The following is a 24,549-nucleotide window of genomic DNA, read 5'->3' on the forward strand; positions in this document are numbered from 1 at the left end:
TTTCCAGATGATTTGACTAGGAGATTAGAATGCTAGGTCTACCAAAAATGAGACTCTGAAAGGAGGAGCAGAATGGAAGGGAAAACTCAGCCTGTAGTTTTAGATTCCTTGTGTTTGAGTAGCCAGAGGGAAATCTACATAGAGATAACAGTAATTATTCAAAAATTGGAAGTAGGCTCAGGAAGAAGTCCTAGCAGAATATCTAAATTTTGAATTTTGCTCAAAAAGTGTTTGTAGGAGAGGTCATGTAATGCCAAAAGGTTGCAAAGAGAAAAGAAGAGAAGGTTGGATGGAGTAATGGAAAAGAACAATATTACAGAAGGGAAAGATTACTAAGAGGGTCTTGTATCCCTTTGGTAATGGTTTGTAAATTGCGAAGACAAAATTCAGGTAACATCAGTATTAAATAGTGAGAAAGAATAGTACCGTCTCAGTGATTTACCTGTTTCCTTGTCAGTGAATACAGCTTTATTTATATGTGTATAATAATGTGTATATAAATGTATAGGAATATATGGTACACTATAATTTCAAAATTGTATGTGGGATAGATGAATATATAATATACATTTTATATGTGAGTATATTTATCCATTTATTCATATATAATAATTTTTATAATGGGAATTATAGAGTGAAAATGATTGCTTTCCATTTAAAAAATGAGTTATTTGATATGGTATCACATCAAAATGATTTTATATAGTTGTGTATTTGAAGTTTGGTTATAGTAGTTTAATATATATGGACATTTAGCCCTTGGGTCTTCCAAAGAGAATGTGATTCTTCCATAAACAAAAACTGATGAAGTCTTATTGAACTAGATGTGCCAACTTTGCATACATTTGGAGTGGAGAGTAGGGTTACTATATATTCTTATTTCCATAACTGTATTCAAAATCAAGTGTTGTATTATAAACTTGTGACAAAGAAACTGTTTTTGAAAACACTTTCAGTAAAACTGCTGAACAAAACATGTTCAATGCTTCTCATCGTGCGTGCAAGAGATAAAGCGTACTGTAGCATATGTTGTTAGATGAATCTCAGGTGACATTTAGGGTATATAAAGATGATGTATCAACTTGAGAAAATAATTTACTCAAACCACGATAAATAAAAGTTACCATTTTTATAAATAAAACTAATCTGTAATTATCAACCTATTACCTTTGAATAACACTTTTAGCCATTTCTGAATTTTTTTTTTTTTTTTTTTTTTTGCCGTATATGGGCCTCTCACTGTTGTGGCCTCTCCCGTTGTGGAGCATAGGCTCTGGACACGCAGGCTCAGCGGCCATGGCTCACAGGCCCAGCCACTCAACGGCATGTGGGATCTTCCCAGACCAGGGCACAAACCCTTGTCCCCTGCCTCGGCAGGCGGACTCTCAACCACTGCGCCACCAGGGAAGCCCCATTTCTGAAATTTTTTAAGACTAAGTAGAGGATTTCTAACAAATAAGACACTGTCTGAACATGGAACTAAATACTGTTCAAGTAACTTGTCCCCATTTGTGAGACTAATATTTTCAAGTAGGAACAGTCTATGTGAAATTTCTATTATCAGGATATGCTCACCTGTTTAAAAATTTGAAACCAAATTTTTACTTTCTTTTAATAATTGTAGTTTAAAGGATGGTGAGCTTGTTTATGCCTTGTTTGACTTAGTGGTTTTCTATAGATAATCAGTATTATTAGTAGCTTTTATCAACATGCTCTCTTTTTACACTGGGACCTGAGAAATGTTTTACCAATGTCTGTGGATTAAAATCTGAGTTTAGATGGCTACCCAGTAACTCTATCTTGCTAACTGGGTGTTATCTTCTAGGCCACCATATCTTTTTCAAGGAATATGGCTCTATTCTCCTTGGTTGGATTATTTTGAATTATATTGGCTTATGATTAGGCACAAAACATTCTTTAAAATCCTACGTATCATACATACTTTGTTGACCAAAACACACCAAAATTTTTTTAATATTAAGAGAGAACTTTGGATTACTCAGATTCTCTTTCCTTGCTAATATTTTGACTATTTAAACTGTCAGATTCTCAGAGAAGAATATTAATATTCCACACTGTGTCTGCAGATCCATAAACGTGTGCTTATATTTCTAAGAGTTCTTGATTTATGCATTTTTCTGCTGTGATATGAGACAAATTTTGGCCTCTTGATCTAGGACTGTGTTAAGGCTCCTAGCATCAGGAGTTTTGACTTAAATCTTCTATTGTTTCAGATTTAGGAAGTTGCTCATTGTGTTATTTGGTCATATTTTGTTGAGAATTGTGGCATTTAGCATTATAAAGTAACCTTAATTATGTAATTTTATGCTTTTATGGCCTGTATTCACCCACATTTTATATCAGGATTGCAAACCATGGTATCTCATTGCATTTGCTAAAAATGCTTTGCTCATTCCTTTATCATTAGCCTTTATGAATTACTTTGTTTTATGTATGTTTCTTTTACAAATACCACTTGATCATGGTATATGATCCTTTTAATGTGTTGGTGGATTCTGTTTGCTAGTGTTTTTTGAGGATTTTTGCATCTGTATTCATCAGTGATATTGGCCTGTAATTTTCTTTTTTTGTAGTATCTTTGTCTGGTTTTGGTATTAGGGTGATTGTGGCCTCATAGAATGAGTTTGGGAGTGTTCCTTCCTCCACAATTTTTTGGAAGAATTTGAGAAGGATGGGTGTTAGCTCTTCTCTAAATGTTTGATAGAATTCACCTGTGAAGCCCTCTGGTCCTGGACTTTGGTTTGTTGGAAGATTTTTAATCACAGTTTCAATTTCATTACTTGAGATTGGCCTGTTCATATTTTCTAGTTCTTCCTGGTTCCGTCTTGGAAGGTTATACCTTTCTAAGAATTTGTCCATTTCTTCCAGGTTGTCCATTTTATTGGCATAGAGTTGCTTGTAGTAGTCTCTTAGGATGCTTTGTATTTCTGCAGTGTCAGTTGTAACTTCTCCTTTTTCATTTCCAATTTTATTGATTTGAGTCCTCTCCCTCTTTTTCTTGATGAGTCTGGCTAATGGTTTATAAATTTTATTTATCTTCTCAAAGAACCAGCTTTTAGTTTTATTGATCTTTGCTATTGTTTTCTTTGTTTCCATTTCAGTTATTTCTGCTGTGATCTTTATGATTTCTTTCCTTCTACTAACTTTGGGTTTTGTTTGTTCTTCTTTCTCTAGTTCCTTTAGGTGTAAGGTTAGATTATTTATTTGAGACTTTTCTTGTTTCTTGAGGTACGCTTGTATAGCCATAAACTTCCTTCTTAGAACTGCTTTTGCTGCATCCCATAGGTTTTGGATCGTCATGTTTTCACTGTCATTTGTCTCTAGGTATTTTTTGATTTCCTCTTTTATTTCTTCAGTGATCTCTTGGTTATTTAGTCACATAGTGTTTAGCCTCCATGTGTTTGTGTTATTTATGTTTTTCTCCATGTAATTCGTTCTTAATCTCATAGCATTGTGGTCAGAAAAGGTGCTTGATATGATTTCAATTTTCTTAAATTTACTGAGGCTTGATTTGTGACCCAAGATGTGATCTATGCTGGAAAATGTTCTGTGCGCACTTGAGAAGAAAGTGTAATCTGCTGTTTTTGGATGGGATGTCCTACAAATATAATTAAATCTGTCTGGTCTGTTGTGTCATTTAAAGCTTCTGTTTCGTATTTATTTTCATTTTGGATTATCTGTCCATTGGTGTAAGTGAGGTGTTAAAGTCCCCCACTATTATTGTGTTACTGTCGATTTCCTCTTTTAGAGCTGTTAGCAGTTGCCTTATGTATTGAGGTGCTCCTATGTTGGGTGCATATATATTTATAATTGTTGTATCTTCTTCTTGGATTGTTCCCTTGATCATTATGTAGTGTCCTTCTTTGTCTCTTGTAACATTCTTTATTTTAAAGTCCATTTTATCTGATATGAGTATTGCTACTCCAGCTTTCTTTTGATTTCCATTTGCATGGAATATCTTTTTCCATCCCCTCACTTTCAGTCTGTATGTGTCCCTAGGTCTGGAGTGTGTCTCTTGTAGACAACATATATATGGGTCTTGTTTTTGTATCCATTCAGCAAGCCTGTGTCTTTTGGTTGGAGCATTTAATCCATTCACGTTTAAGGTAATTATTGATATGTATGTTCCTATGACCATTTTCTTAATTTTTTCGGGTTTGTTTTTGTAGATCCTTTTCTTCTCTTGTGTTTCCCACTTAGAGAAGTTCCTTTAGCATGTGTTGTAGAGCTGGTTTGGTGGTGCTGAATTCTCTTAGCTTTTGCTTGTATGTAAAGCTTTTGATTTCTCCATCGAATCTGAATGAGATCCATGCTGGGTAGAGTAATCTTGGTTGTAGGTTCTTCCCTTTCATCACTTTAAGTATATCACGCCACTCCCTTCTGACTTGTAGAGTTTCTGCTGAGAAATCAGCTGTTAACCTTATGGGAGTTCCCTTGTATGTTATTTTTCATTTTTCCTTTGCTGCTTTCAATAATTTTTCTTTGTCTTTAATTTTTGCCAGTTTGATTACTATGTGTCTCGGCGTGTTTCTCCTTGGGTTTCTTCCTGTATGGGACTCACTGTGCTTCCTGGACTTGGGTGGCTCTTTCCTTTCCCATGTTAGGGAAGTTTTCGACTATAATCTCTTCAAATATTTTCTCAGGTCCTTTCTCTCTCTCTTCTCCTTCTGTGACCCCTATAATGCGAATGTTGTTGCGTTTAATGTTGTCCCAGAGGTCTCTCAGGCTGTCTTCATTGCTTTTCATTCTTTTTTCTTTATTTTGTTCCACAGCAGTGAATTCCACCATTCTGTCTTCCCGGTCACTTATCCGTTCTTCTGCCTCAGTTATTCTGCTATTGATTATTTCTAGTGTAGTTTTCATTTCAGTTATTGTATTGTGCATCTCTGTTTGTTTGTTCTTCAATTCTTCTAGATCTTTGTTAAACTTTCTTGCATCATCTCAATCTTTGCCTCCATTGTTTTTCTGAGGTCATGGATCATCTTCACTATCATTATTCTGAATTCTTTTTTTGGAAGGTTGCCTATCTCCACTTCATTTAGTTGTTTTTTCTGGGGTTTTATCTTGTTCCTTCATCTGGTACATAGCCCTCTGCCTTTTCATCTTGTCTTTATTTCTGTGAATGTGGTTTTTGTTCCACAGGCTGCAGGACTGTAGTTCTTCTTGCTTCTGCTGTCTGCCCTTGGACTTTTCATTGTGGTGGCTTCTCATGTTGCGGAGCACAGGCTCTAGGCACACAGGCTTCAGTAGTTGTGGCATGCGGGCTCAGTAGTTGTGGCTCATGGGCTCTAGAGCGCAGACTCAGTAGTTGTGGCACACGGGTTTAGTTGCTCCGTGGCATGTGGGATCTTCCCAGACCAGAGCTTGAAACCATGTCCCCTGCATTGGCAGGTGGATTCTTAACCACTGCGCCACCAGGAAAGCCCCTGCTTTGCCTTTTAAAAACTGTCTCCTGGCAGCAAACTGGAGAAATTATGGGGCTTACTTTTTTGTTTCCTTTTTCTCAAGGAATTGCCCTATGCTGCCAGTTGTTCATTGTCTGAAAATAACCATCATCAACTGTGGATGAAATACAGTTCCTCCTGGAAATGCAGATGGAGAACTTTAATACTTTTGTTTCAATTACTGATTTTGCAATCAGAAGATGATGCAATGATCACCTCCAATTGTGGCAGTTGGGTTTCTTACTTTTTCTTTCTCTCCTTTTCAGTATCACAATATAATCATGAATCTATATTAATTCAGTATTTCACTATCAATCATAGTCAATTTTTGATCATTGTTTTTTTTTTCCCCAAATTTTCTCAATATAAACCTCCTCAAGTTGTTTTCTGTGTTCTTTAGATGTGACCCCACTAACCTCTGAGAGCTTCCTTGCTTCATGGCATAACAAAAAACCTAATATCAGAGTTCTCAGCTATTTCAGTTTTCTTCTCAATAAATTTGTTTGACTTTGGTCTGGGTTTTTGTTTGTTTGTTTGTTTTCTTTTTTTGTGAATATTCATTTGTTTTGTTTTTTCCTGGATCCATGTAATTGTATGTTTGAGATGAGAGAGGAGTTTGGATAGATTATTAGCTTTCTTAATTTTTCTTTTACTGTGGTGTAGTCTGGTGTAGTTTGTTTAATAAATGACACATATTTTGGTCTAACTTTTGACATCTGATTTAGGCTCCTTAGCCAATTCTTCTTGTCCTGGCTGTTACTGTTTTTACTTATATGTAAATTGAACTTTGTGCTATTATATTTCTCCTGGTTATTCTGAGGGTATATACTATGGAAGGTTTATTTGTGCTCTGAATGTTTTGAATGAATTTTGGAGGATTATAAGTTGGAAGATTGGATGTTAGAACTTAGGTGACTACCACTATTCTCTAAGGACTGAATTTCTGTTTTTGTCAACTCTTTGGAATTATATTCCAGGATTTTGTTGCTGTTGTTGTTACTGTTTAATTTTCTTCTATTTTGCATTAATGCAAAATGCACAGCAGTTTGTCTTCAAAGCATTTTTTTTTACCACTTCTTATGCTAGTTGAAATATCATATATCACCCACCTCCTAATGTTATATATTTATATGTGTTTTAGGTTAAATATATTTAATCAAAATTTTGCTTTCTGCCAAGAAATTTTAATTTATTTTTATTACATTGTTTTTATTTTATTCAACAGACCAATATCACATATCATTATCACATATGTTAATAGTCTGTTGGCAACCATATATTTAAAATATATGAAACCTAATTAATAAACTGTATACCAATAGTGGTTAATAGAGCAGACTCTGTAATAATTCTAAGATTTAGAAGCTGGAATCATCCCTTATGAAGATGAGAAAGCCTTGTTTTCCATAAGTTTTAAAATTGGTCTAATAGTAGTATTAATGTGTTAGCATTGGTATGAAGGTTCAGTGAGCTATCCATGCAAAATGTATTGCCCAGCACTATCTCTATATATAATTATGTACATTTGAACTTTGCAAATTCAGTTTGCATCTCATAATTTACATTTTCTTTTTGTCTCAAAAAAATAGAATTAGGATGGAATTCTTCTTGACTTAGCATTTATATTGAACTCAAAACATTCAACTTTCCAAGCATCCAGAGGCATAACCATATAAAGTGTTACATATTTGTTAAATCTTATTTTCTTGAAAAAAAATTGCTGTTTATGCTTTTGTGTCCAGGAAATAAAATGTGTTTTATTTTCCAACAGACAATAAAGAATTTTGAAAATTAAAAGTAACTTTAAAAAATATTACTAAATATATGTGCTTTTAAAAATATGGAAAGTTTAGAAAAATAAAACAAGATTGAAAATTCCTGATTGTTCTGCTACATTGAGATAATGGCTATTAACAGCTTATAGATTGTTTCCAATTTGTTTTACAAACATCACTGCTTTGCAATACCATAGCTAAACTTTTGCTCACAAATACATTTTTTTTGGTCTTTGAACAGATTTTTAGAAATGTAATTGCTGAGTTAAAGGGAATAAATGTATTTCATACTATTGCCAAGTCTTCCCAAATTGACATTTAGAAATATTGTGTCACTTGTATATGATTAGATTCTAATCCTTTGTCATTTCAAAATTCAGATAAAAATCTTTTTTGTTGTTATACCCATTTTATTACTTAACCTGTCTCATAAACTCCTTTGTATATCATCAAATATGCATTTAGGGCAACATTGTCAATGGCTTCAGTCTAATAACACTACAAATTATTCAAACATCTTCTACTGTTGTCAATTTAAAATATTTTCACTTGTTGATTTTCAAACAAATTTGTGATGAAAACACCTTCATGCGTATGCTGAAATAACTTCTGATGACAAATCGTGAGAAAAATCCATGGGCAATGTGGAGTCGTGGTTCTAAGAGCTAAGTGCCTGGGACATTCTCTCCTGGACCTGAATCCAGCACCTTCTAAAATATAGAGGGCAGCACCAGGGTTCTGGGACCGGCCACTGAATATAAACAGATAAGCCCCTCACCAGACCCTACTCCAAAACGGTCCCTCTCAGATGACCCTGAGACTTCTGCCTTAAGCATCTAGACTCACAAGCATTTGTACTAACAGATCTCAGCTGCATCCAGAATCTGCACCCAGTAGGTATCCCCTCCAGCTCCTTGGGGTCTGGAGGCCCTACCAGAACATCATTCTCTTGAAATTAGCCACCCAGATGGAGAGTCCATAGCTTTAATCCTGCTTCTTATCCTTCCTAGGCATTCTTAGATTACAACTTCAGTGAACGTGAAGGGGCACCTTAGCCTGCACCCAAATCCAGATAAAAAATCTTTTACAAACAGAATATTTTATCTGTAGAATCAGGACCAGGTTACAGTATGGTACAGAATATAGAACCAGACAACAGAATTTCACTTATAATATTTTGGTTCAAAAGTGCTATGTATGTATTTTCTTATTGAAAAAGGTTATAAATGATGACTCTATAAATACATTTTTGACCCATAAATGCAAATTAGAAAGTGACCCTATTCTAGAATTGGCATCACGAACCAAAAGAAGAGATGATTCAATGTATGGTCTGGTATACAGTATTAATGTTTACCATTACCCAGTTCTTCTATATTTCTGTGTACATAGGAGAGTATGCTTGCCCACACCCTTGAAATTAGGAGTGGTAGTATGAATAGTAGTTATGCCAATGCACTGTGAGCAGATCATCAGTTCTCCGTATAGAAAAGATAAAATAAATTATTCCACTATATCATAAAAGACACAAAGATAAATTACAGGTATACTAAAAAAAAAATCTATCTATGCAAAACAAAAAAATCCCAGAAGAAAATAAATGAGACTGCCCATATGACATCAAGATAGGGAAGGATTTTTTTAAAGCGTTATACAAAAAAAGTCCACATCCATGAAATAAATTTGACGTAAAAACCACTACACTGCAAACATCATACCAAAAAGGAGAAAATACAAAAAGTGCTTGGGAAAGATATTTAGATATTTTCAACGTGAGCAAAGATTAGTATATATATGTGCATCCCTACACATATATTTAAAACTCCTAAAAATTAACAAGAAAAAATAACCCTAGAGAAAAATATGGCCAAAGGAAATGGGCATTAATTCTTATAACATTCCTTTCTCCCAATTCCTAATATTCTTTCCTATAATTTACAAGGATTCATAAATGCTTTCTTGCATTAACTCATTGAAGAGCCATCATTAGTTGGCTATTTCTTAGACATTGTTGTAAGGGTTTGGGGTGCAGGCCTTTTCACCTCCTGAAGTTCTTTAGGCCCATAAATACTTCATCCTAAAGCTGAGCCCAGGGAGACTTAGTACATAACAAGGCACGATTTCCAGATTATAGTTGATTTTTGACAAAATATGATTCCACTGGTCTTTTGATCATCCCAGATATTTATATTTTTAAAAAAATGGTAATCTAGATGAATTTGTAATTCATTTACAAATCACAAAATGATGGAGCAGATCACAAAATGTAGAAGAGTGAAATGGAAAATCATTAGGCCTCCACTAATCTTGCTGACTCCACTTTTGCCTTTTTGTAGTCCATAAATCATTATAAACTTCCAGACTTCTAGGTAGTAGATCAAGCAAGGCAATATCGATATGCCACTCCAGGATTTACTTTGATTTAGCAAGAATTACTGGAAAAATAAAGCAATTATAACTCAAATATATGTGTGGACTCACCCCCAAAACTTTCACTTCCTTTGTCACTTCTCTTTCTTTCACCCAGATTTTCTCCCCATCACTCTTTTCAGTGCACCTACTCTGAGATCAGTATTAGGCCCATACTTCTAGTTTCTTTCATTTTCATTACATTATAATATGAGGAGGTAGATGTTACCTTAATGTTTGCTTTTCTCTTTAATTTTTATTCTTTCTCATCAAAGAAGTATTATTTTCTTACATTATTGTTACCAATGTTTATTTGTTCAGAAATAACTGTGCTTTTCATTTTTACTTACTTTACATCAATATAAACCACTGCATTATCCTTCTGTTAATGTATTAATAGCCTGTGCCAAATTTATTATGAAATTGGAAACAATTTTGGTTCCAAGATTTGAATAGTGAGATTTTATAAAGGCCTGGATTTGACTGATACGATGAAGAAATATTTGCATACAAAATTAATTGTTAATAATTTTGTGCCTCTTTTCTACAGGAGAGAATGTTTAAATTTCACCAAGTGAAACATATTTTTGATACACTAGATAAAATGCGATGCCTGCGAAAACGTTCTACGGTCTCATTCTTGGGAGTTCTTGTCATTTTCCTTCTGTTTATGAACTTGTACATTGAAGATAGCTATGTTATGGTAAGTCTTGGAGGTTGATTATTTTTTGTTCAGAATAAAGCCTAAGTTGAACCAGACAGTCCACTTGTAACCTAACTTCAGTCCCAGGCTATTGAAATAGCCTTAGTTTAAGTAAAATTATAACATGTATATTTCCTATCTAGCTGCTTTTTATATTAATTATATATTACCAACATTATAATTGTTTTGGTTTATGTTACAATGTTTTCTTTAATGCCATATATATATATATATATATATATGTGTGTGTATATATATATGTGTGTGTGTGTATATATATATATATAGTGGTTCAAATATGTATCTCTAATTCCAAATAAGTTAGCTATCATCCCTATCTGAATTAATACTGCATAAAATCATTGTAATTTGTGAGCTTTAATTTGAAATACAGTTGACTGTTTAACAATGTGGGTTTTAAGGGCACTGACTCTCCAGGCACTCAGAAAAATCTGGGTGTAACTTTACAGTCGGCTCTCCATATCCACACTTCTGCATCAGCAGATTCAGCCAACCTCAGGTCATGTAGTGTATTACGTATTTACTGGAAAAAAATCCACTTATAAGTGGAACTGCGCAGTTAAAACCTGTGTTGTTCAAGGGTCTGCTGTAAATAGAATAAACAAAATTTGCTTAAAGGTGTTACCGCTTATTTTCTCTACTTTTCTATATTATCAAAAATTTTTAAATCTCATTGTCTAATTAGTGATACTAATTGTGCTATTTTGTTAAGAAGTAACATTTTATTACAATGTGTGACATCTCATTTGGATTTGGAATAACACTAAATGACCACCACGTAATACATTTATGGTCACTGAAAAGTAATATAGATCCTTAAGAACTAAAGATAATATTATGTGAAAGCTATTCAATAGTTTAAAAATGGTAAAATTAGTAGATAATTTATGAATGAATTTTAAGTGAATTATGAAAGTATGCAAAAGGACACATTCTGACTAATTGTGAGAACTCAAATTGTTTCTATTATTCATTTTTGTTATAATTATATAATTTCATGTCTGATGAGAGTAATATGAAAGTAATATGGAGAGTAATTCACTTTTTCTATCTGAATTGAGCTTAAGATATCTGGGAAAATTCTAACCTTTATGCAATTATTCCTGTTCACATATTTCAGAAAATCAAAGCCTTTGGACAGATAGAGGACCTGAAAATACATTCTATCATACAAGCATGCTAAAAGTTTCAATTAATATCTTAGCTAGAGAGAATCTGACAATAACTACAAAGAGCATTTCCTAGTAAAATGTTTTATTAATTGAACATGATTTGGTAACTACCTACTATTTGCCAGATACTATTCTAAATATATCCTATGAGCCAACCACATGATCTAAGTTTGTGCAGATCCTCTTAGGAAGTCTTCTGTAAAGCATCTTGCTTCCGTTAGCATTGTTCTTTGATGGCAAAATTCTGTCAGATTCCTAGATCTTGACTCTGCCTAAGCCTTTACTTTCAAGTATAGCTCTTAATCTTGTGGACTCTTCATTCTATCATCCTTAGTCAATCATAATAGTGAAGTTAGCACAGTTAATAGAATTTGACTAGGCATGATTTAGGTAAACATAGCAAACTGGAGAAACTTACTAATGATATGCATTTTAGATTTTTTTAAACTGATTATTAGGTTTATGAAATTTAAGGACAGTAGAGCAAGGCCCAGGTGATCCAGCTATTTTTCTTTTTTATAAATTTATTTATTTATTTTTGGCTGTGTTGGCTCTTCGTTTCTGTGCGAGGGCTTTCTCTAGTTGGGACAAGCGGGGGGCCACTCTTCATCGCGGTGCGCGGGCCTCTCACTGTCGCGGCCTCTCTTGTTGCGGAGCACAGGCTCCAGACGCGCAGGCTCAGTAGTTGTGGCTCACGGGCCCAGTTGCTCCGCAGCATGTGGGATCTTCCCAGACCAGGGCTCGAACCCGTGTCCCCTGCATTGGCAAGCAGATTCTCAACCACTGTGCCACCAGGGAAGCCCGAGCCAGCTATTTTTTAATTAATAGAATTAAAGATCATAGAGGAGCTCTTGATTAATGATTTAATTTTGTGATAATTTATTTCTTGCATCTGTATGTACTGGTAGAAGTATATCACATCTTGTAAATCAAAAACATGGTGTTGGCAGGATGCTTGTTGTATTCAATAATGATGCATATAAGACATTTTCAAGTGAAATTTCAATATTTAACTTTAAGTAGACAAAAGAGTATTGTATGCAGCAAACATCCTTATGTCTTTTTGGAATAGAACAGCTTCAAATTCACTATAAAATGTGTAAGAATTAATAGAGTGTATATCCATATGAAAGTCAAACACTATTGTTCTCTTTATGTATTTCTATCTAAACATAGGTCCTAGCCACCTAATTAAAAAGTGTGATTTAATGAAGTAGCTCTTACTAAAGAGTACTTTCTCAATGTAAATTTTCTTGCTACATTAGCCATATATCTAGTCAAATTTGCAAATCATCCCAGGTTCAGAGAAGAGATTGTTTGCTTCTTAGCTTTAAAAATTGAAATTATTTTTAAATACTTATATTAAGTTAGAAAAAGTGAGTTAAAAGGGTTTTTAAATACAGGCATACCCCCATATTGACAATTCAATGACAATATTTTTATTAGTTTAAATTTTCACTGTTTACTAGATGATGTTTTTTACCTAAATTGCATTTTGAGCTAAATTTTATCCCAAGGCTTAATATATATAAATATTTGAAATATTTATTAAATCATTTGTGTAAAATTAAAATTGTTCTTCTAAAAATGTTTAATAACCATGGAAAACTGGCCTCCTACTAGGATATAATGCAGTTTCTTTTTAATACTTGTCCCTTTTCAACCCTTTTATCTGTGCTTGTTCAGTTTTCCTAAAATTATCTGACTTGATTTTCTTTCTTGACTCCAAAATATCACAATGCATGCAATTTTCTAAGCAGAGACATTAGCAGGTTGTTCTTTTTCTGTTTTTCATTTTTTCTTTCTTTTTTTTTTTTGCGGTACGCGGGCCTCTCACTGTTGTGGCCTCTCCCGTTGCGGAGCACAGGCTCCGGACACGCAGGCTCAGCGGCCATGGCTCACGGGCCTAGCCGCTCCGCGGCATGCGGGATCTTCCCGGACCGGGGCACGAACCTGTGTCCCCTGCATTGGCAGGCGGACTCTCAACCACTGCGCCACCAGGGAAGCCCCTTTTTCTGTTTTTCTTAAATCAGGGGGAAATAATAGTTATAATTCAGAGAAATTAGATAAACAATTACAGTAGTAAGGTCTCTGGAGTTATTTAGCACATCTATTCTACTCTTCTTGCTAGAAAATCTATCAGTGGCCCCCAAATCTGGGCATGTAACAGTTTAGTGTATTGCTTACATGTTAGGGGCATATGTGCCTTTCAGTGGGAAAGAAAGCCAAGTTCAGTGTAAGAGACAAATAGTATTACAAGGCAAACTAAGTAGAAGAGACACTGCATATCCAATCAACTTAGCCTCTCGGCTGTGAGCATCTTCAAAGTAGCCACCAGGGTATATATTTAGTCTGTAGCTAGTCCATTGAATTGCCTTCCTATCCAGAAAATGATTGTCATAAAGCTTTGTCTTATTACTGAGAAATACACTACAGCATAGTAGCTACAGAAAGAAGGTATCCAGGGAGAGCCCGGCTGTTCAGATAGATGCTTCTGGAAAGCAGCCAACAAGACAGACTCAGGTGAAAGTTGTATGATTTATTTATGCTGAAAAGTGTAAAGAAACCTGTTCTTGAGAATTTAATTAAGTGCTTTCATGTAAGTTTCATTTCATTTTATATTCTGTTATGTCCTTGAAACAGGATGAATGTACTCTGTCTTATCACAGAAAAAGTCTGGATTTTTACGTGTTCACGATATAATTCTTAAAGAGATATTCAGTATCCTGTTAGAATGTGATATCACATAAGACCAGAATGGTAAAATCAATTCAGTGTTGTGACTACTGTGATTTTTATAGATATTTCTTCTATACCCTATTGACTGTGTACACCATTACATTACTATTAAAGTAGCTGATGCAGAACTGAGTCTCTGGTTACCTTTTAGAAATCCTAAACTTGTTCATTTTAAAACTTGCATGATGTTTTTTAGGTTTTCAGAAATACAAAGATGAAAATACTTATGTGCAATGAATTTAAAATAATCAGAATTCAATGGATATTCAATGAGTACATTTATAAGAAAACTAGCTTCCTAAGTTTAATATCATGTATTTTGAAACTCTATAATTTTACAGATGGCAAATACATTATAAATCAGACTAAAGTATTTTTTCTTTGTCTAAATCATCAAGTCAATTTAAAATATAGAAATACAGTATTAAAGAGCAACTATAGGGTCATAAACATAATTGAATATACAGAAGAGATATTCAGAATGAATCTTCATTTATCAAGGACCAGGTTGATAGCTCTTCCCAGTCAGGGTTCACTACTCTCAATTTTTATTCTAAGACAATTTCAGCCCTGCCATAGATTTAAAAGTTTGAGGTAGTCAACTTTTCCATTTATATTTAAATTTGACACAAAGTAGTGAATGTTCCAGTTGAGGTAAAGTTTGTATTTGAATCCTTTCTAATATTTTAGAACAAGGTTTAATTGATTAAAGTTTTATTGACCACAGCCAAAAACATGAGGACCAAGTTTATTTAATGCATTCACTTTCTCTGTAGTTTTAATGGCATGCCCATGCCTGACCTGCCATTCTTATACTGAACAGTAGAAATATCCATATAACTCACACAGCACAATAGACACTTTGCCAAAAAAGAAACGTTTCTTCCTAATTAGTTGCCCTAATATTCTACCAGTGGTACTAAACCATATACAAAAGCCAAGCAAGTCATTTTGCTAGTAATGTATAACCAATAGAGGCTTGATCAATGGTGATTAGATAATCAAAATCTACAACTGAACTTATATTAAAGAGAGATAAAACAAAGCAATTACTGATTGACAGGATATTTTTAAAGCTGAATATGAACGTTTTCTTGAATATAAACCATCCTGAAGATTGAATGACATAATTCCAGTATCAGATCGATAATGAGGGTCTTAAATAAAAAAGGACCAAACTTCACCTCCGTCGGAATACTCCCCCTCCCCCTCTACACCCACAAGAAAACATCATGGAAAAGACTAGTATAAGGTCTAAAGACATTTCCTTGAAGACTTTGTACAAATGTATCCTAATTGAGTTATCTTGAAGACATTTGAAAAAAATACTACCATGTCACAAGGACCATGTCTGTCCATTCTCAACAGCCTTCAATTATAGTGGCCACATAAGTGACTGACTAAAATTTTTTGATTAATAATTTATCCAGACTCCAACTGTTATGTTCACTGCTGCATCCTCCTAATCATTCCTAAAATTTCAAAATCATAGAAATAATGTGTGGTCTTTTATTTGAAAGGGCTTGAAGAAGAGTAAATAGTTTAATATGACTGAAATATGGGGAATCTAGTGAAAATTAGCTTTACATGAAACTGTAAAAGAGATTACTGTCAAGTTTTAAGATCCTTAAATTATTGTGAAGAATTTGAATTTTAACATGAAGGCAGTGAGAGTTTCAAATAGAGATTTTTTTTATTATTATCAAGAGAATGTTTTATTATTATCAAGAGAATGCCACTATTGATGTATGCTGTAGAAAAGCAATTGTAAGCATAGTATAAAAAGTGGAATATAACTGGAACAGAGACTCTAGGTAGGAATTCAGGGTAAAGATAATTATCTACAGCTTGTGGTGCCAGTAACTGAGATTTATATAATACCCATATTATGTATCAGACCCATATATTTATTGTGTAAGGAGAAAGTTTATTTAATCCATGACCATCTATTATTTATTTGTTTTCTCTGCCTTCTTCTTGGCATTCAGGAAGGAGACAAACAACTTGTAAGGGAAACATCTACACATCAACTGAATCCAGAACGCTATGTGCATACTTTCAAAGATTTATCTAATTTTTCAGGAGCCATCAATGTCACCTATCGCTTCTTAGCTGTCATGCCTTTACAAAGAAAGCGTAAGTATCCTTAGACTTTTAAAATCAAGAACAATAAAATATTTTGTTTTAAAATGATAACTTTCTTCATTTGTATAACAATAAAAGTTTATGGGTTTTACTAATATAAAATATTCTTTGGGAAATAGTTCAGTGTTTCTTCACAAATTGCAATTATTCACTGATCCAAGTCCGTTAATAACAACAAAAAAATTAAATGCCTAATTGTGACATGAACTTTTTAACAGTTTGCTATAGTACCATGTAGAGAGACTAGGAAAAATCAATTAACTTAACATTTTTAAAGTTAGCTTTTAAAAATAATTATGCCTGGGCTACCCTGGTGGCGCAGTGGTTGAGAGTCCGCCTGACGATGCAGGGGACACGGGTTCGTGCCCCGGTCCAGGAAGATCCCACATGCCGCGGAGCGGCTAGGCCCGTGAGCCATGGCCGCTGAGCCTGCACGTCCGGAGCCTGTGCTCTACAACGGGAGAGGCCACAACAGTGAGAGGCCCGCGTACCACCAAAAAAACCCAAATTATTCCCATAGTAATACAGTTTCAAACATTGGTTTGTTTTTTATTACATGCCACCGGCTTGAAGTAGTGAAAGTCATTATATTTGTTTCCTAAGATACCATAACAAATATCACAAACTAGTGGTTTAAAACAACAGAAATTTATTCTCTCATGTTTCTGGAAGCCAGAAGTCTGAAACCAAGGTGCTGGCAGCACCACATTCCGTGTAGGGGGGAATCCTTCCTTGCCTCTTTCAGTTTCTGGTCGCTCTTGGCATTCCTTAGTTTGTGGCAACAAAACTGCAATCACTGCCACTATCTTCACATGGCCTTCGTCCCTTTGTCTCTCTTGTCTCTCTGTGTCCTCTCCTATTTTTATAAGGACACTAGTCATTGAATTTAGGGCGTAATCTGAATCCGATACGATTTCATCTCGAGATCCTCAACTAATTACATCTTCAAAGACTATTTCCAAATGAGGTCACAGTCTGAAGTTCCAAGTAGACATGAAATTTTGGAGGAAACTATTCAATCCACTATAGACACTTTGGATCCAAGAAGTAACATACTACATTTCATGGATTTCAAGACATTATAGATTACAGAAAGTGTCATGATCTAATTGATGTACCACTAAGAAAGTATAAGCATTATCAGTTTTAAGTTGTAAGATGCCATCAGTTGTGATATACAACCTGATTTTAAAATATATCTGTGTGAAAAATATGAGTTTTAGAATACGTGATACACCATGATATCATGAACTTCTTAGTAGATCGTGTGGAGACCACAAAAATTGAGTTCCCTGTTAAGAAGTGTTTATGCAAATGAGTTTGTGATCAGCAGGTTGAGGAAATTGTAACAATTCAGCTTTCTTTAGATCTTTCTTTCTTCCATTTCAAATGTCTACTGCTCTCACACACTACTTACTAGGTATTACACCTTGCACGAGTTTCCTCATCTCACTGTGACTTAGTTTCCTTATCTATAAAACAGGAATGTTGATAAGTGCAAAGCTATCTCAAAAGACTGTTTTGAATATTCAAGATGCATATTACATGTAAAATACTCAGACTTCTGCCTTTTATGTAGAAAGTATTCTATAAGTATTGGCTGTTATTGAGTATTAATGAGGGCTGGTGTCTTGAGTTAAATTGTAACAGATAACATGTTAGCTTTTCAGTAGAAGACAGGATCGTAAGCCCAGGTATTTCAATGAAACATGTAAATTTCTACCTCTCTAATAGACTAGTAAAAAAGATTTTTCTTGGAAGGGGCTTTTTCAGTATCACGCAAATCAAATCATGTAGGTATCTGTCTTGAAACAGTGATCTTGGTGAATATAAACATTTCCCTATTTTCCAAATGGTGGCTCTGAAATTTTATTCAGTTCTGAGTCATGGTGAGAATGAGAGCTTTAAAAAGTGAAAACATTTTAATTAGAAGACATCTAACGCTTCTCAGAGGTGAACTGCCATTTCACAGGGTTTTATTTTATTCTCTAAAAATATCTAATTTCTAATTTTAGGTTTCAAATATCTGAATAAAAATTTCACCAGACAAAATTACTACAAAATGTGTTTTACAATAAAGAAATCAGTTGAAATATCTGTTAAGGTCTTTGTTAAGGTCTTTGGTTCATTAACAGATATTTTATCAGAGAATATACACAGATGTCAGAAAAACATATTCAAAAATGTTCCACATCATGTATCATCAGGGAAGTACAAATTAAAACAATCAGATAGCACTAAACACCTTTTAGAATGAACAAAGTGCAAAACATTGATAACACCAAATGCTGGCAAGGATGTGGAGCAACATGAAATCTCCCCTGTTGTTGGTGGGAATGCAAAATGGTACAGCCCCTTTGGAAGAGAGTTTGGCAGTTTCTTCCAAAACTAGACATACCCTTATGCCATGATCTAGCAAGCACATCCCTTGTTATTTACCCAAAGGAGTTGAAAACTTATGTCACACAAAAACCTGCACATGGATGTTTATAGCAGTTTTATTCACAATTGTAAAAACTTGGAAGCAGCCAAGATGTCCTTCAGTAGATAAATGGATAAGAAAGCTGTGGTACATCCAGACAATGTCTGGTAGGAGCACAACCACGCCTGATGGTTCAGTCTTATAGTTGATGACAAAACCCATTAAAACCGAGATGGAAAATCTAGACACCTATAGTTACAGGATGAGAGTGAACCTGGTGAGTTCTATAGTAAATTGGAGAAAACATGGCCTGTCTTGAGGATATAACTTTACCTGGCCCAAGATAAATGTTGCTTTCTATATTGAAGACACAGTGTTACCAGATATTTTGAATTTTTAGTAAAAGTTGGCCTTAAGGATTATTTTTTAAAATATCCTAAAGCTTTAAGTGTTGGCAGCTAAAAAAAAAAGAAATCAGTAATATTTATGTCTTAGAACAATACATCATACGTTTAAGCAATAATGCAGGTTTTCAAAAATAGCTTATGATATTGTTTTCATTCTAATTAACATACTAGATAAATTTCAAAATAAAATTGTGAAGCCCAGTTATGAATTATTCTGGTACAAGATAATCACAGTGATTAAAGAAAGATGCAAATATATGGCATGTTTTCTATGAAAAACTTAAAGGTGATTAAAAGAATGAGTGACCCTTAATTTTCTTTTTCATCATTTGAAACTAGTTTGTCATTCTTAACTGGATGAATTCCTATCTCATTTTGCAAGTTTTTTTTTTTTGAAAAAAAACAGTGTCAATGTTATTTAAATATCTATCTTCTCTAATGGGCATATATAAGAATATTAAGCTGCAGAACACTTTAAACCATATATCTTATTTCATAAACAAATGTTTAAGCAATAGAGCTCATACATCATTGTGCTTAAGGTGCAGTTTTTCCATGGAAAATATCAATTATATATAAAGTACTATAACCTTTATATATTTAGCATAAGTCTTTAATGACAAAATGTTCTATATATAATCATTCACTTAGATTTACTTAATAGAGTAGCAGGCTTAAAGAGAAAAGAACTTTTATCTTTTTTTATGTTATTCAAAACCTAATTTCAGGGCTTCCCTGGTGGCGCAGTGGTTGAGAGTCCGCCTGCTGATGCAGGGGACACGGGTTCGTGCCCCGGTCCGGGAAGATCCCATGTGCCGCGGAGCGGCTGGGCCCGTGAGCCATGGCCGCTGGGCCTGCGCGTCTGGAGCCTGTGCTCCGCAACGGGAGAGACTACAGCAGTGAAAGGCGCGCATATCGCAAAAAAAAAAAAAAAAAAAAAAAAAACCTAATTTCACATTTAATTTGTCTTCCTTCTGAATTCTTTTGTTCAGGGTTTCTTACAATTGGACTTTCATCAGTGAGACGAAAAAAAGGAAATTATTTACTTGAGACAATCAAGTCAATTTTTGAGCAATCCAGCTACGAAGAGTTGAAGGAAATTTCAGTGGTGGTTCATCTAGCTGACTTTAATTCATCCTGGCGTGAGGTCATGTTACAGGATATTACACAGAAATTTGCCCACCATATTATTGCAGGAAGATTAATGGTTATACATGCTCCAGAGGAATATTACCCAATCCTGAGTGGCCTTAAAAGAAATTACAATGATCCAGAAGACAGAGTGAGATTTCGTTCCAAGCAAAATGTAGATTATGCTTTTTTGCTTAATTTTTGTGCCAATATTTCAGACTATTATGTAATGCTTGAAGATGATGTTCGCTGTTCAAAAAATTTCTTTACTGCCATCAAGAAAGTCATTACATCCCTAGTAGGAACTTACTGGGTAACCCTTGAATTCTCTAAGCTTGGCTATATTGGAAAACTTTATCATTCTCATGATCTCCCACGTTTGGCGCACTTTTTATTAATGTTTTATCAAGAAATGCCTTGTGATTGGCTACTAACTCATTTCCGCGGTCTATTGGCTCAGAAAAATGTGATTCGTTTTAAACCATCTCTCTTTCAGCACATGGGTTATTACTCATCATATAAAGGAACCGAGAATAAGCTGAAGGATGATGATTTTGAAGAGGAGCCATTTGATATCCCAGATAACCCTCCTGCAAGTCTATATACCAACATGAGTGTTTTTGAAAATTATGATGCAAGCAAGGCTTATAGTAGTGTTGATGAATACTTTTGGGGAAAATCACCGTCAACAGGAGATGTCTTTGTAATTATATTTGAAAATCCAATTGTAATCAAAAGAATTAAAGTGAATACTGGAACAGAAGATCGACAAAATGACATTTTGCATCATGGAGCCCTAGATGTTGGGGGAGATATTAGATATTTTAAACAAAATAGACAATGTGTTACTTACATAAGACTAGGGGAATTCAAAAATGGAAACTTTGAAGTATCCGATGTAAATCAAAAAATTCCATTTGATATACATTGTATGAGGATATATGTTACCAAAACACAAAAGGAATGGCTGATTATTAGGAGTATTAGCATATGGACTTCTTAGCCAATTAAATCAATATGTCCAGTTACTGAAGCAGGTCTTCCTGTTTCCTTTTTGGCTACCTTCCTCTTTTGCTCCCTTTATCCTCTGGAGGGAAAACAATGGATCAGATGTTCAAAAACTCATTTTGGCAGTTTTGATTTACACATAGTCAGCATACTTTTACTCTAATACACACTTAACATTTATTTTAACTTCTGAAGTTGAGTATCAGTTCACAGTTAATGCTACTTTTGTTTATATTTTAATGTTATCATATTACTTTCAAAATTTCATCTGAATGTCAAAAAGTGACATGAAGGATTTCAAATGAGAAAACGTAGTTTGTTGGATGGTGAATCTTGAAAACTAGTTGCCACTGTATGCACTTAGTTAAGAAGTGACTTCATTATATCATCAGATAATTTTATTAAGCATCTCTGTGACTATGCAGTTGGTTAGAATGATAATTTTTTTTTCTTGTAAACTTAGGTTTCCATAGACTTCTGTACATCTACAATGAATACCTCCTTATAGAAGTGATGTCTTTACAACAGAATTTTGTGTGTAGGTGGGGTGATGGAAAGAAAAAAAAAAGACTTAAAAAATATCTTCCCCTGACTATATAAAAGGGGACATTGTTCAATGTATAAAAACTTGAACACCTATTGTCAATAAATTTTCTGTGGGAAGCAGTCTTTTTCTAGTTTCCCTTTTGCAAAGAAGAAGTTATGCTCAATATTTTCAGGTTCCATTGGGTACCTGCATTTAATAGAAGAAATTAAAGAAGGCTTATAGTTATTCCATTCTTAATGAACATTTTCAGTATATGCAGAAAATTTTTGAAATTGATTTTATATGTTTTGTATTAAAATTCATATGATTGAAACCATTGTGATTTATCATATACTTTTTTGGAGTTCAAATGGACATCTTATGAAGGACAGAAGTAAGAAACAGAAATCAGTCACTTCTTCTACACACAGAGCTAGTTGACAGCAAAGCTGGAATGAAAGATCGGATGTTCTGATATCCAGACAATGTTCTTTCCCTTATGTAGAGATTAGTCTTCACATAATTTATGCTTTTGGTTCTCTGTTACGTGAGTCTCAGGTAATAAGTTATTCTATCGGAAATAGCTTGTATAATTCTTCTGTAAGTCATGTTATCATTCTGTAAAATAATCCTAAAGTGTGCTAAATGATGCTCTTGTGGTATATGCACCCAAATGGTAAGCAAACTTGTCAAAATTTTACCGTGAGGGACTTGACAATAGTATCCATACCATGGGTCCATTAAAGCAATTCAGGACACCTTAGTGCATCCTAAAATCATTGTTTTTTCAGAATGTCCTGAGCTTGTCTCATCCTTTTATTTTTTGACAAACAGCAAAGGTGAAGGGGTTTATTATGAAGAGAAATAAAGAGTACTTCATGGATGTTTATGGAAAGACTCAAATATACTATTATATAGACAAATATATACATATATATATACAGAGACAGAGAGAGAGAGAGAGAGAGAGAGAAAGAGAGAGAGAGAGAGCGCGCACAAGAGAGAGAGATATTAGACTTGGGATAATGAGAAGGAATAGGAATTCCTCTTGTTCTTGCTTCCACCCTGAAACAAAATCCTTAGGACTCACTGGTATGATACAGTCCAAAAAAAGAATGGAAAGTATTTTATTAATTCTATTCAAATCAATTAAATTAGAAACTCAGACTTAAAAATTGGGAAATATTTTATTTTATTGATACAATAGCTACTGTGTATTTTCTTTGCACCCAGTTGCTATAGTGTTAGAGAAAACAATGAACCTATAAGTATTAATATTCTGTGGCACATCTAAGTCTTAAAGTCCAAAGAAAAGATGAATACTGCCACTAAACTAAACTAATGGTAATAACTTTTGCTTTCATTTGGAGGATGCTTGCCAGACACTTAAAAATATTCTGTTTTGGGCTTCCCTGGTGGTGCAGTGGTTGAGAGTCTGCCTGCTGATGCAGGGGACACGGGTTCGTGCCCCGGTCCGGGAAGATCCCACATGCCGCGGAGCGGCTAGGCCCGTGAGCCATGGCCACTGAGCCTGTGTGTCCGGAGCCTGTGCTCCGCAACGGGAGAGGCCACAACAGTGAGAGGCCCACGTACCGCAAAAAAAATATTCTGTTTTCTTGGCTTTTCTCACCCTCTTTTATTAACTGGCTAATCATATATATAGTATTCTATGCATACCTCAGAAATCAGAAGAAACTTTTCTGCACTTTCAATGATAAAAGGTACACAATAAAGACATATAATACCAAGACCTAGGTAGACTCCATGAGGTGAGTTGTAAGCTTTTATATATTCTTCTGGGAACGTTTCCAAAGACCAGCCATTGACATCGACTTCTGGAAAATGCTTCAAGAAAGATTACTTAAGATAACAGTGAAATTGGATGTTTGCTGGAGAATTGCAAATGCTAATGTGAACCAAAGGGATCACATTTCATCTTAAATTTGATCTTTTCATTACTAAAACTGGGTTTGAGCTGATCAATCAACTAAGACTGTCTCTATGTTTTCTTTACAGGTTGACTGTGGGTCAACTTTCTAAGAAAAGACTTTGACAAAGAAAGCTTCTCCATTATGGATCAGGGGGACAAATAACCTTTCTCTTTAAAAAAAAAAACCTGACCAAACATTCTTTATCTTTACATGGTTCAATGCTGTATATCCTATATTTTAAAATTCTGAATAAGGCTCTAATAATCTTGTCTCAGAAACACAAAGCAAAAAAGACAGGTTTAATTATATTCTGTTATTAAGAATTATGTGAGATCTCTGTCTTTGCAATAATTTAAAAAATACATATATTAAATTCTTTGTTACGAGTACCCATTGAAAAAGACTGGAATGTGACATGAATAGCTGAGTTATTTAATTGCTATGAAAATAAGACGCTGACAGATTTCAAGCACAAAATATGGTATGACCGTAAATAACTTCTCTATTTTTATACTTTAAACTGACTGAAAGATTACACTTAAAATTCTTCTTAAGGGAGCCTTTTCAGCATTTATGGACATCAAAGAAAAGCACCTTGGAAAAGCACAATACAAATTTGGAAAATAAACATTTTCGGAAAATACACATTTTAGCGGCAATAACAAGTGTGGATATAAAACAAGTACATAAAACTT

At 34.3% G+C, this 24,549-nt stretch overlaps 1 protein-coding gene across 1 annotated transcript in view; it reads left to right on the forward strand.

The window, feature by feature from the left end:
• MGAT4C (MGAT4 family member C) overlaps window positions 1-22,908 on the forward strand; it is a 337,239-nt gene extending 314,331 nt beyond the window's left edge. The window contains exons 4-6 of the mRNA XM_019952142.3: window positions 10,200-10,352; window positions 16,273-16,420; window positions 20,251-22,908. Of these exons, the coding sequence (XP_019807701.1) occupies window positions 10,206-10,352; window positions 16,273-16,420; window positions 20,251-21,392 (1,437 nt within the window). The 5' untranslated portion in view covers window positions 10,200-10,205 and the 3' untranslated portion in view covers window positions 21,393-22,908. The remainder of the gene's footprint in view (window positions 1-10,199; window positions 10,353-16,272; window positions 16,421-20,250) is intronic.
• Window positions 22,909-24,549: the final 1,641 nt, after the last annotated feature.

Source organism: Tursiops truncatus, chromosome 11, assembly GCF_011762595.2.
Source record: "Tursiops truncatus isolate mTurTru1 chromosome 11, mTurTru1.mat.Y, whole genome shotgun sequence".
Lineage (NCBI taxonomy): Eukaryota > Metazoa > Chordata > Mammalia > Artiodactyla > Delphinidae > Tursiops > Tursiops truncatus.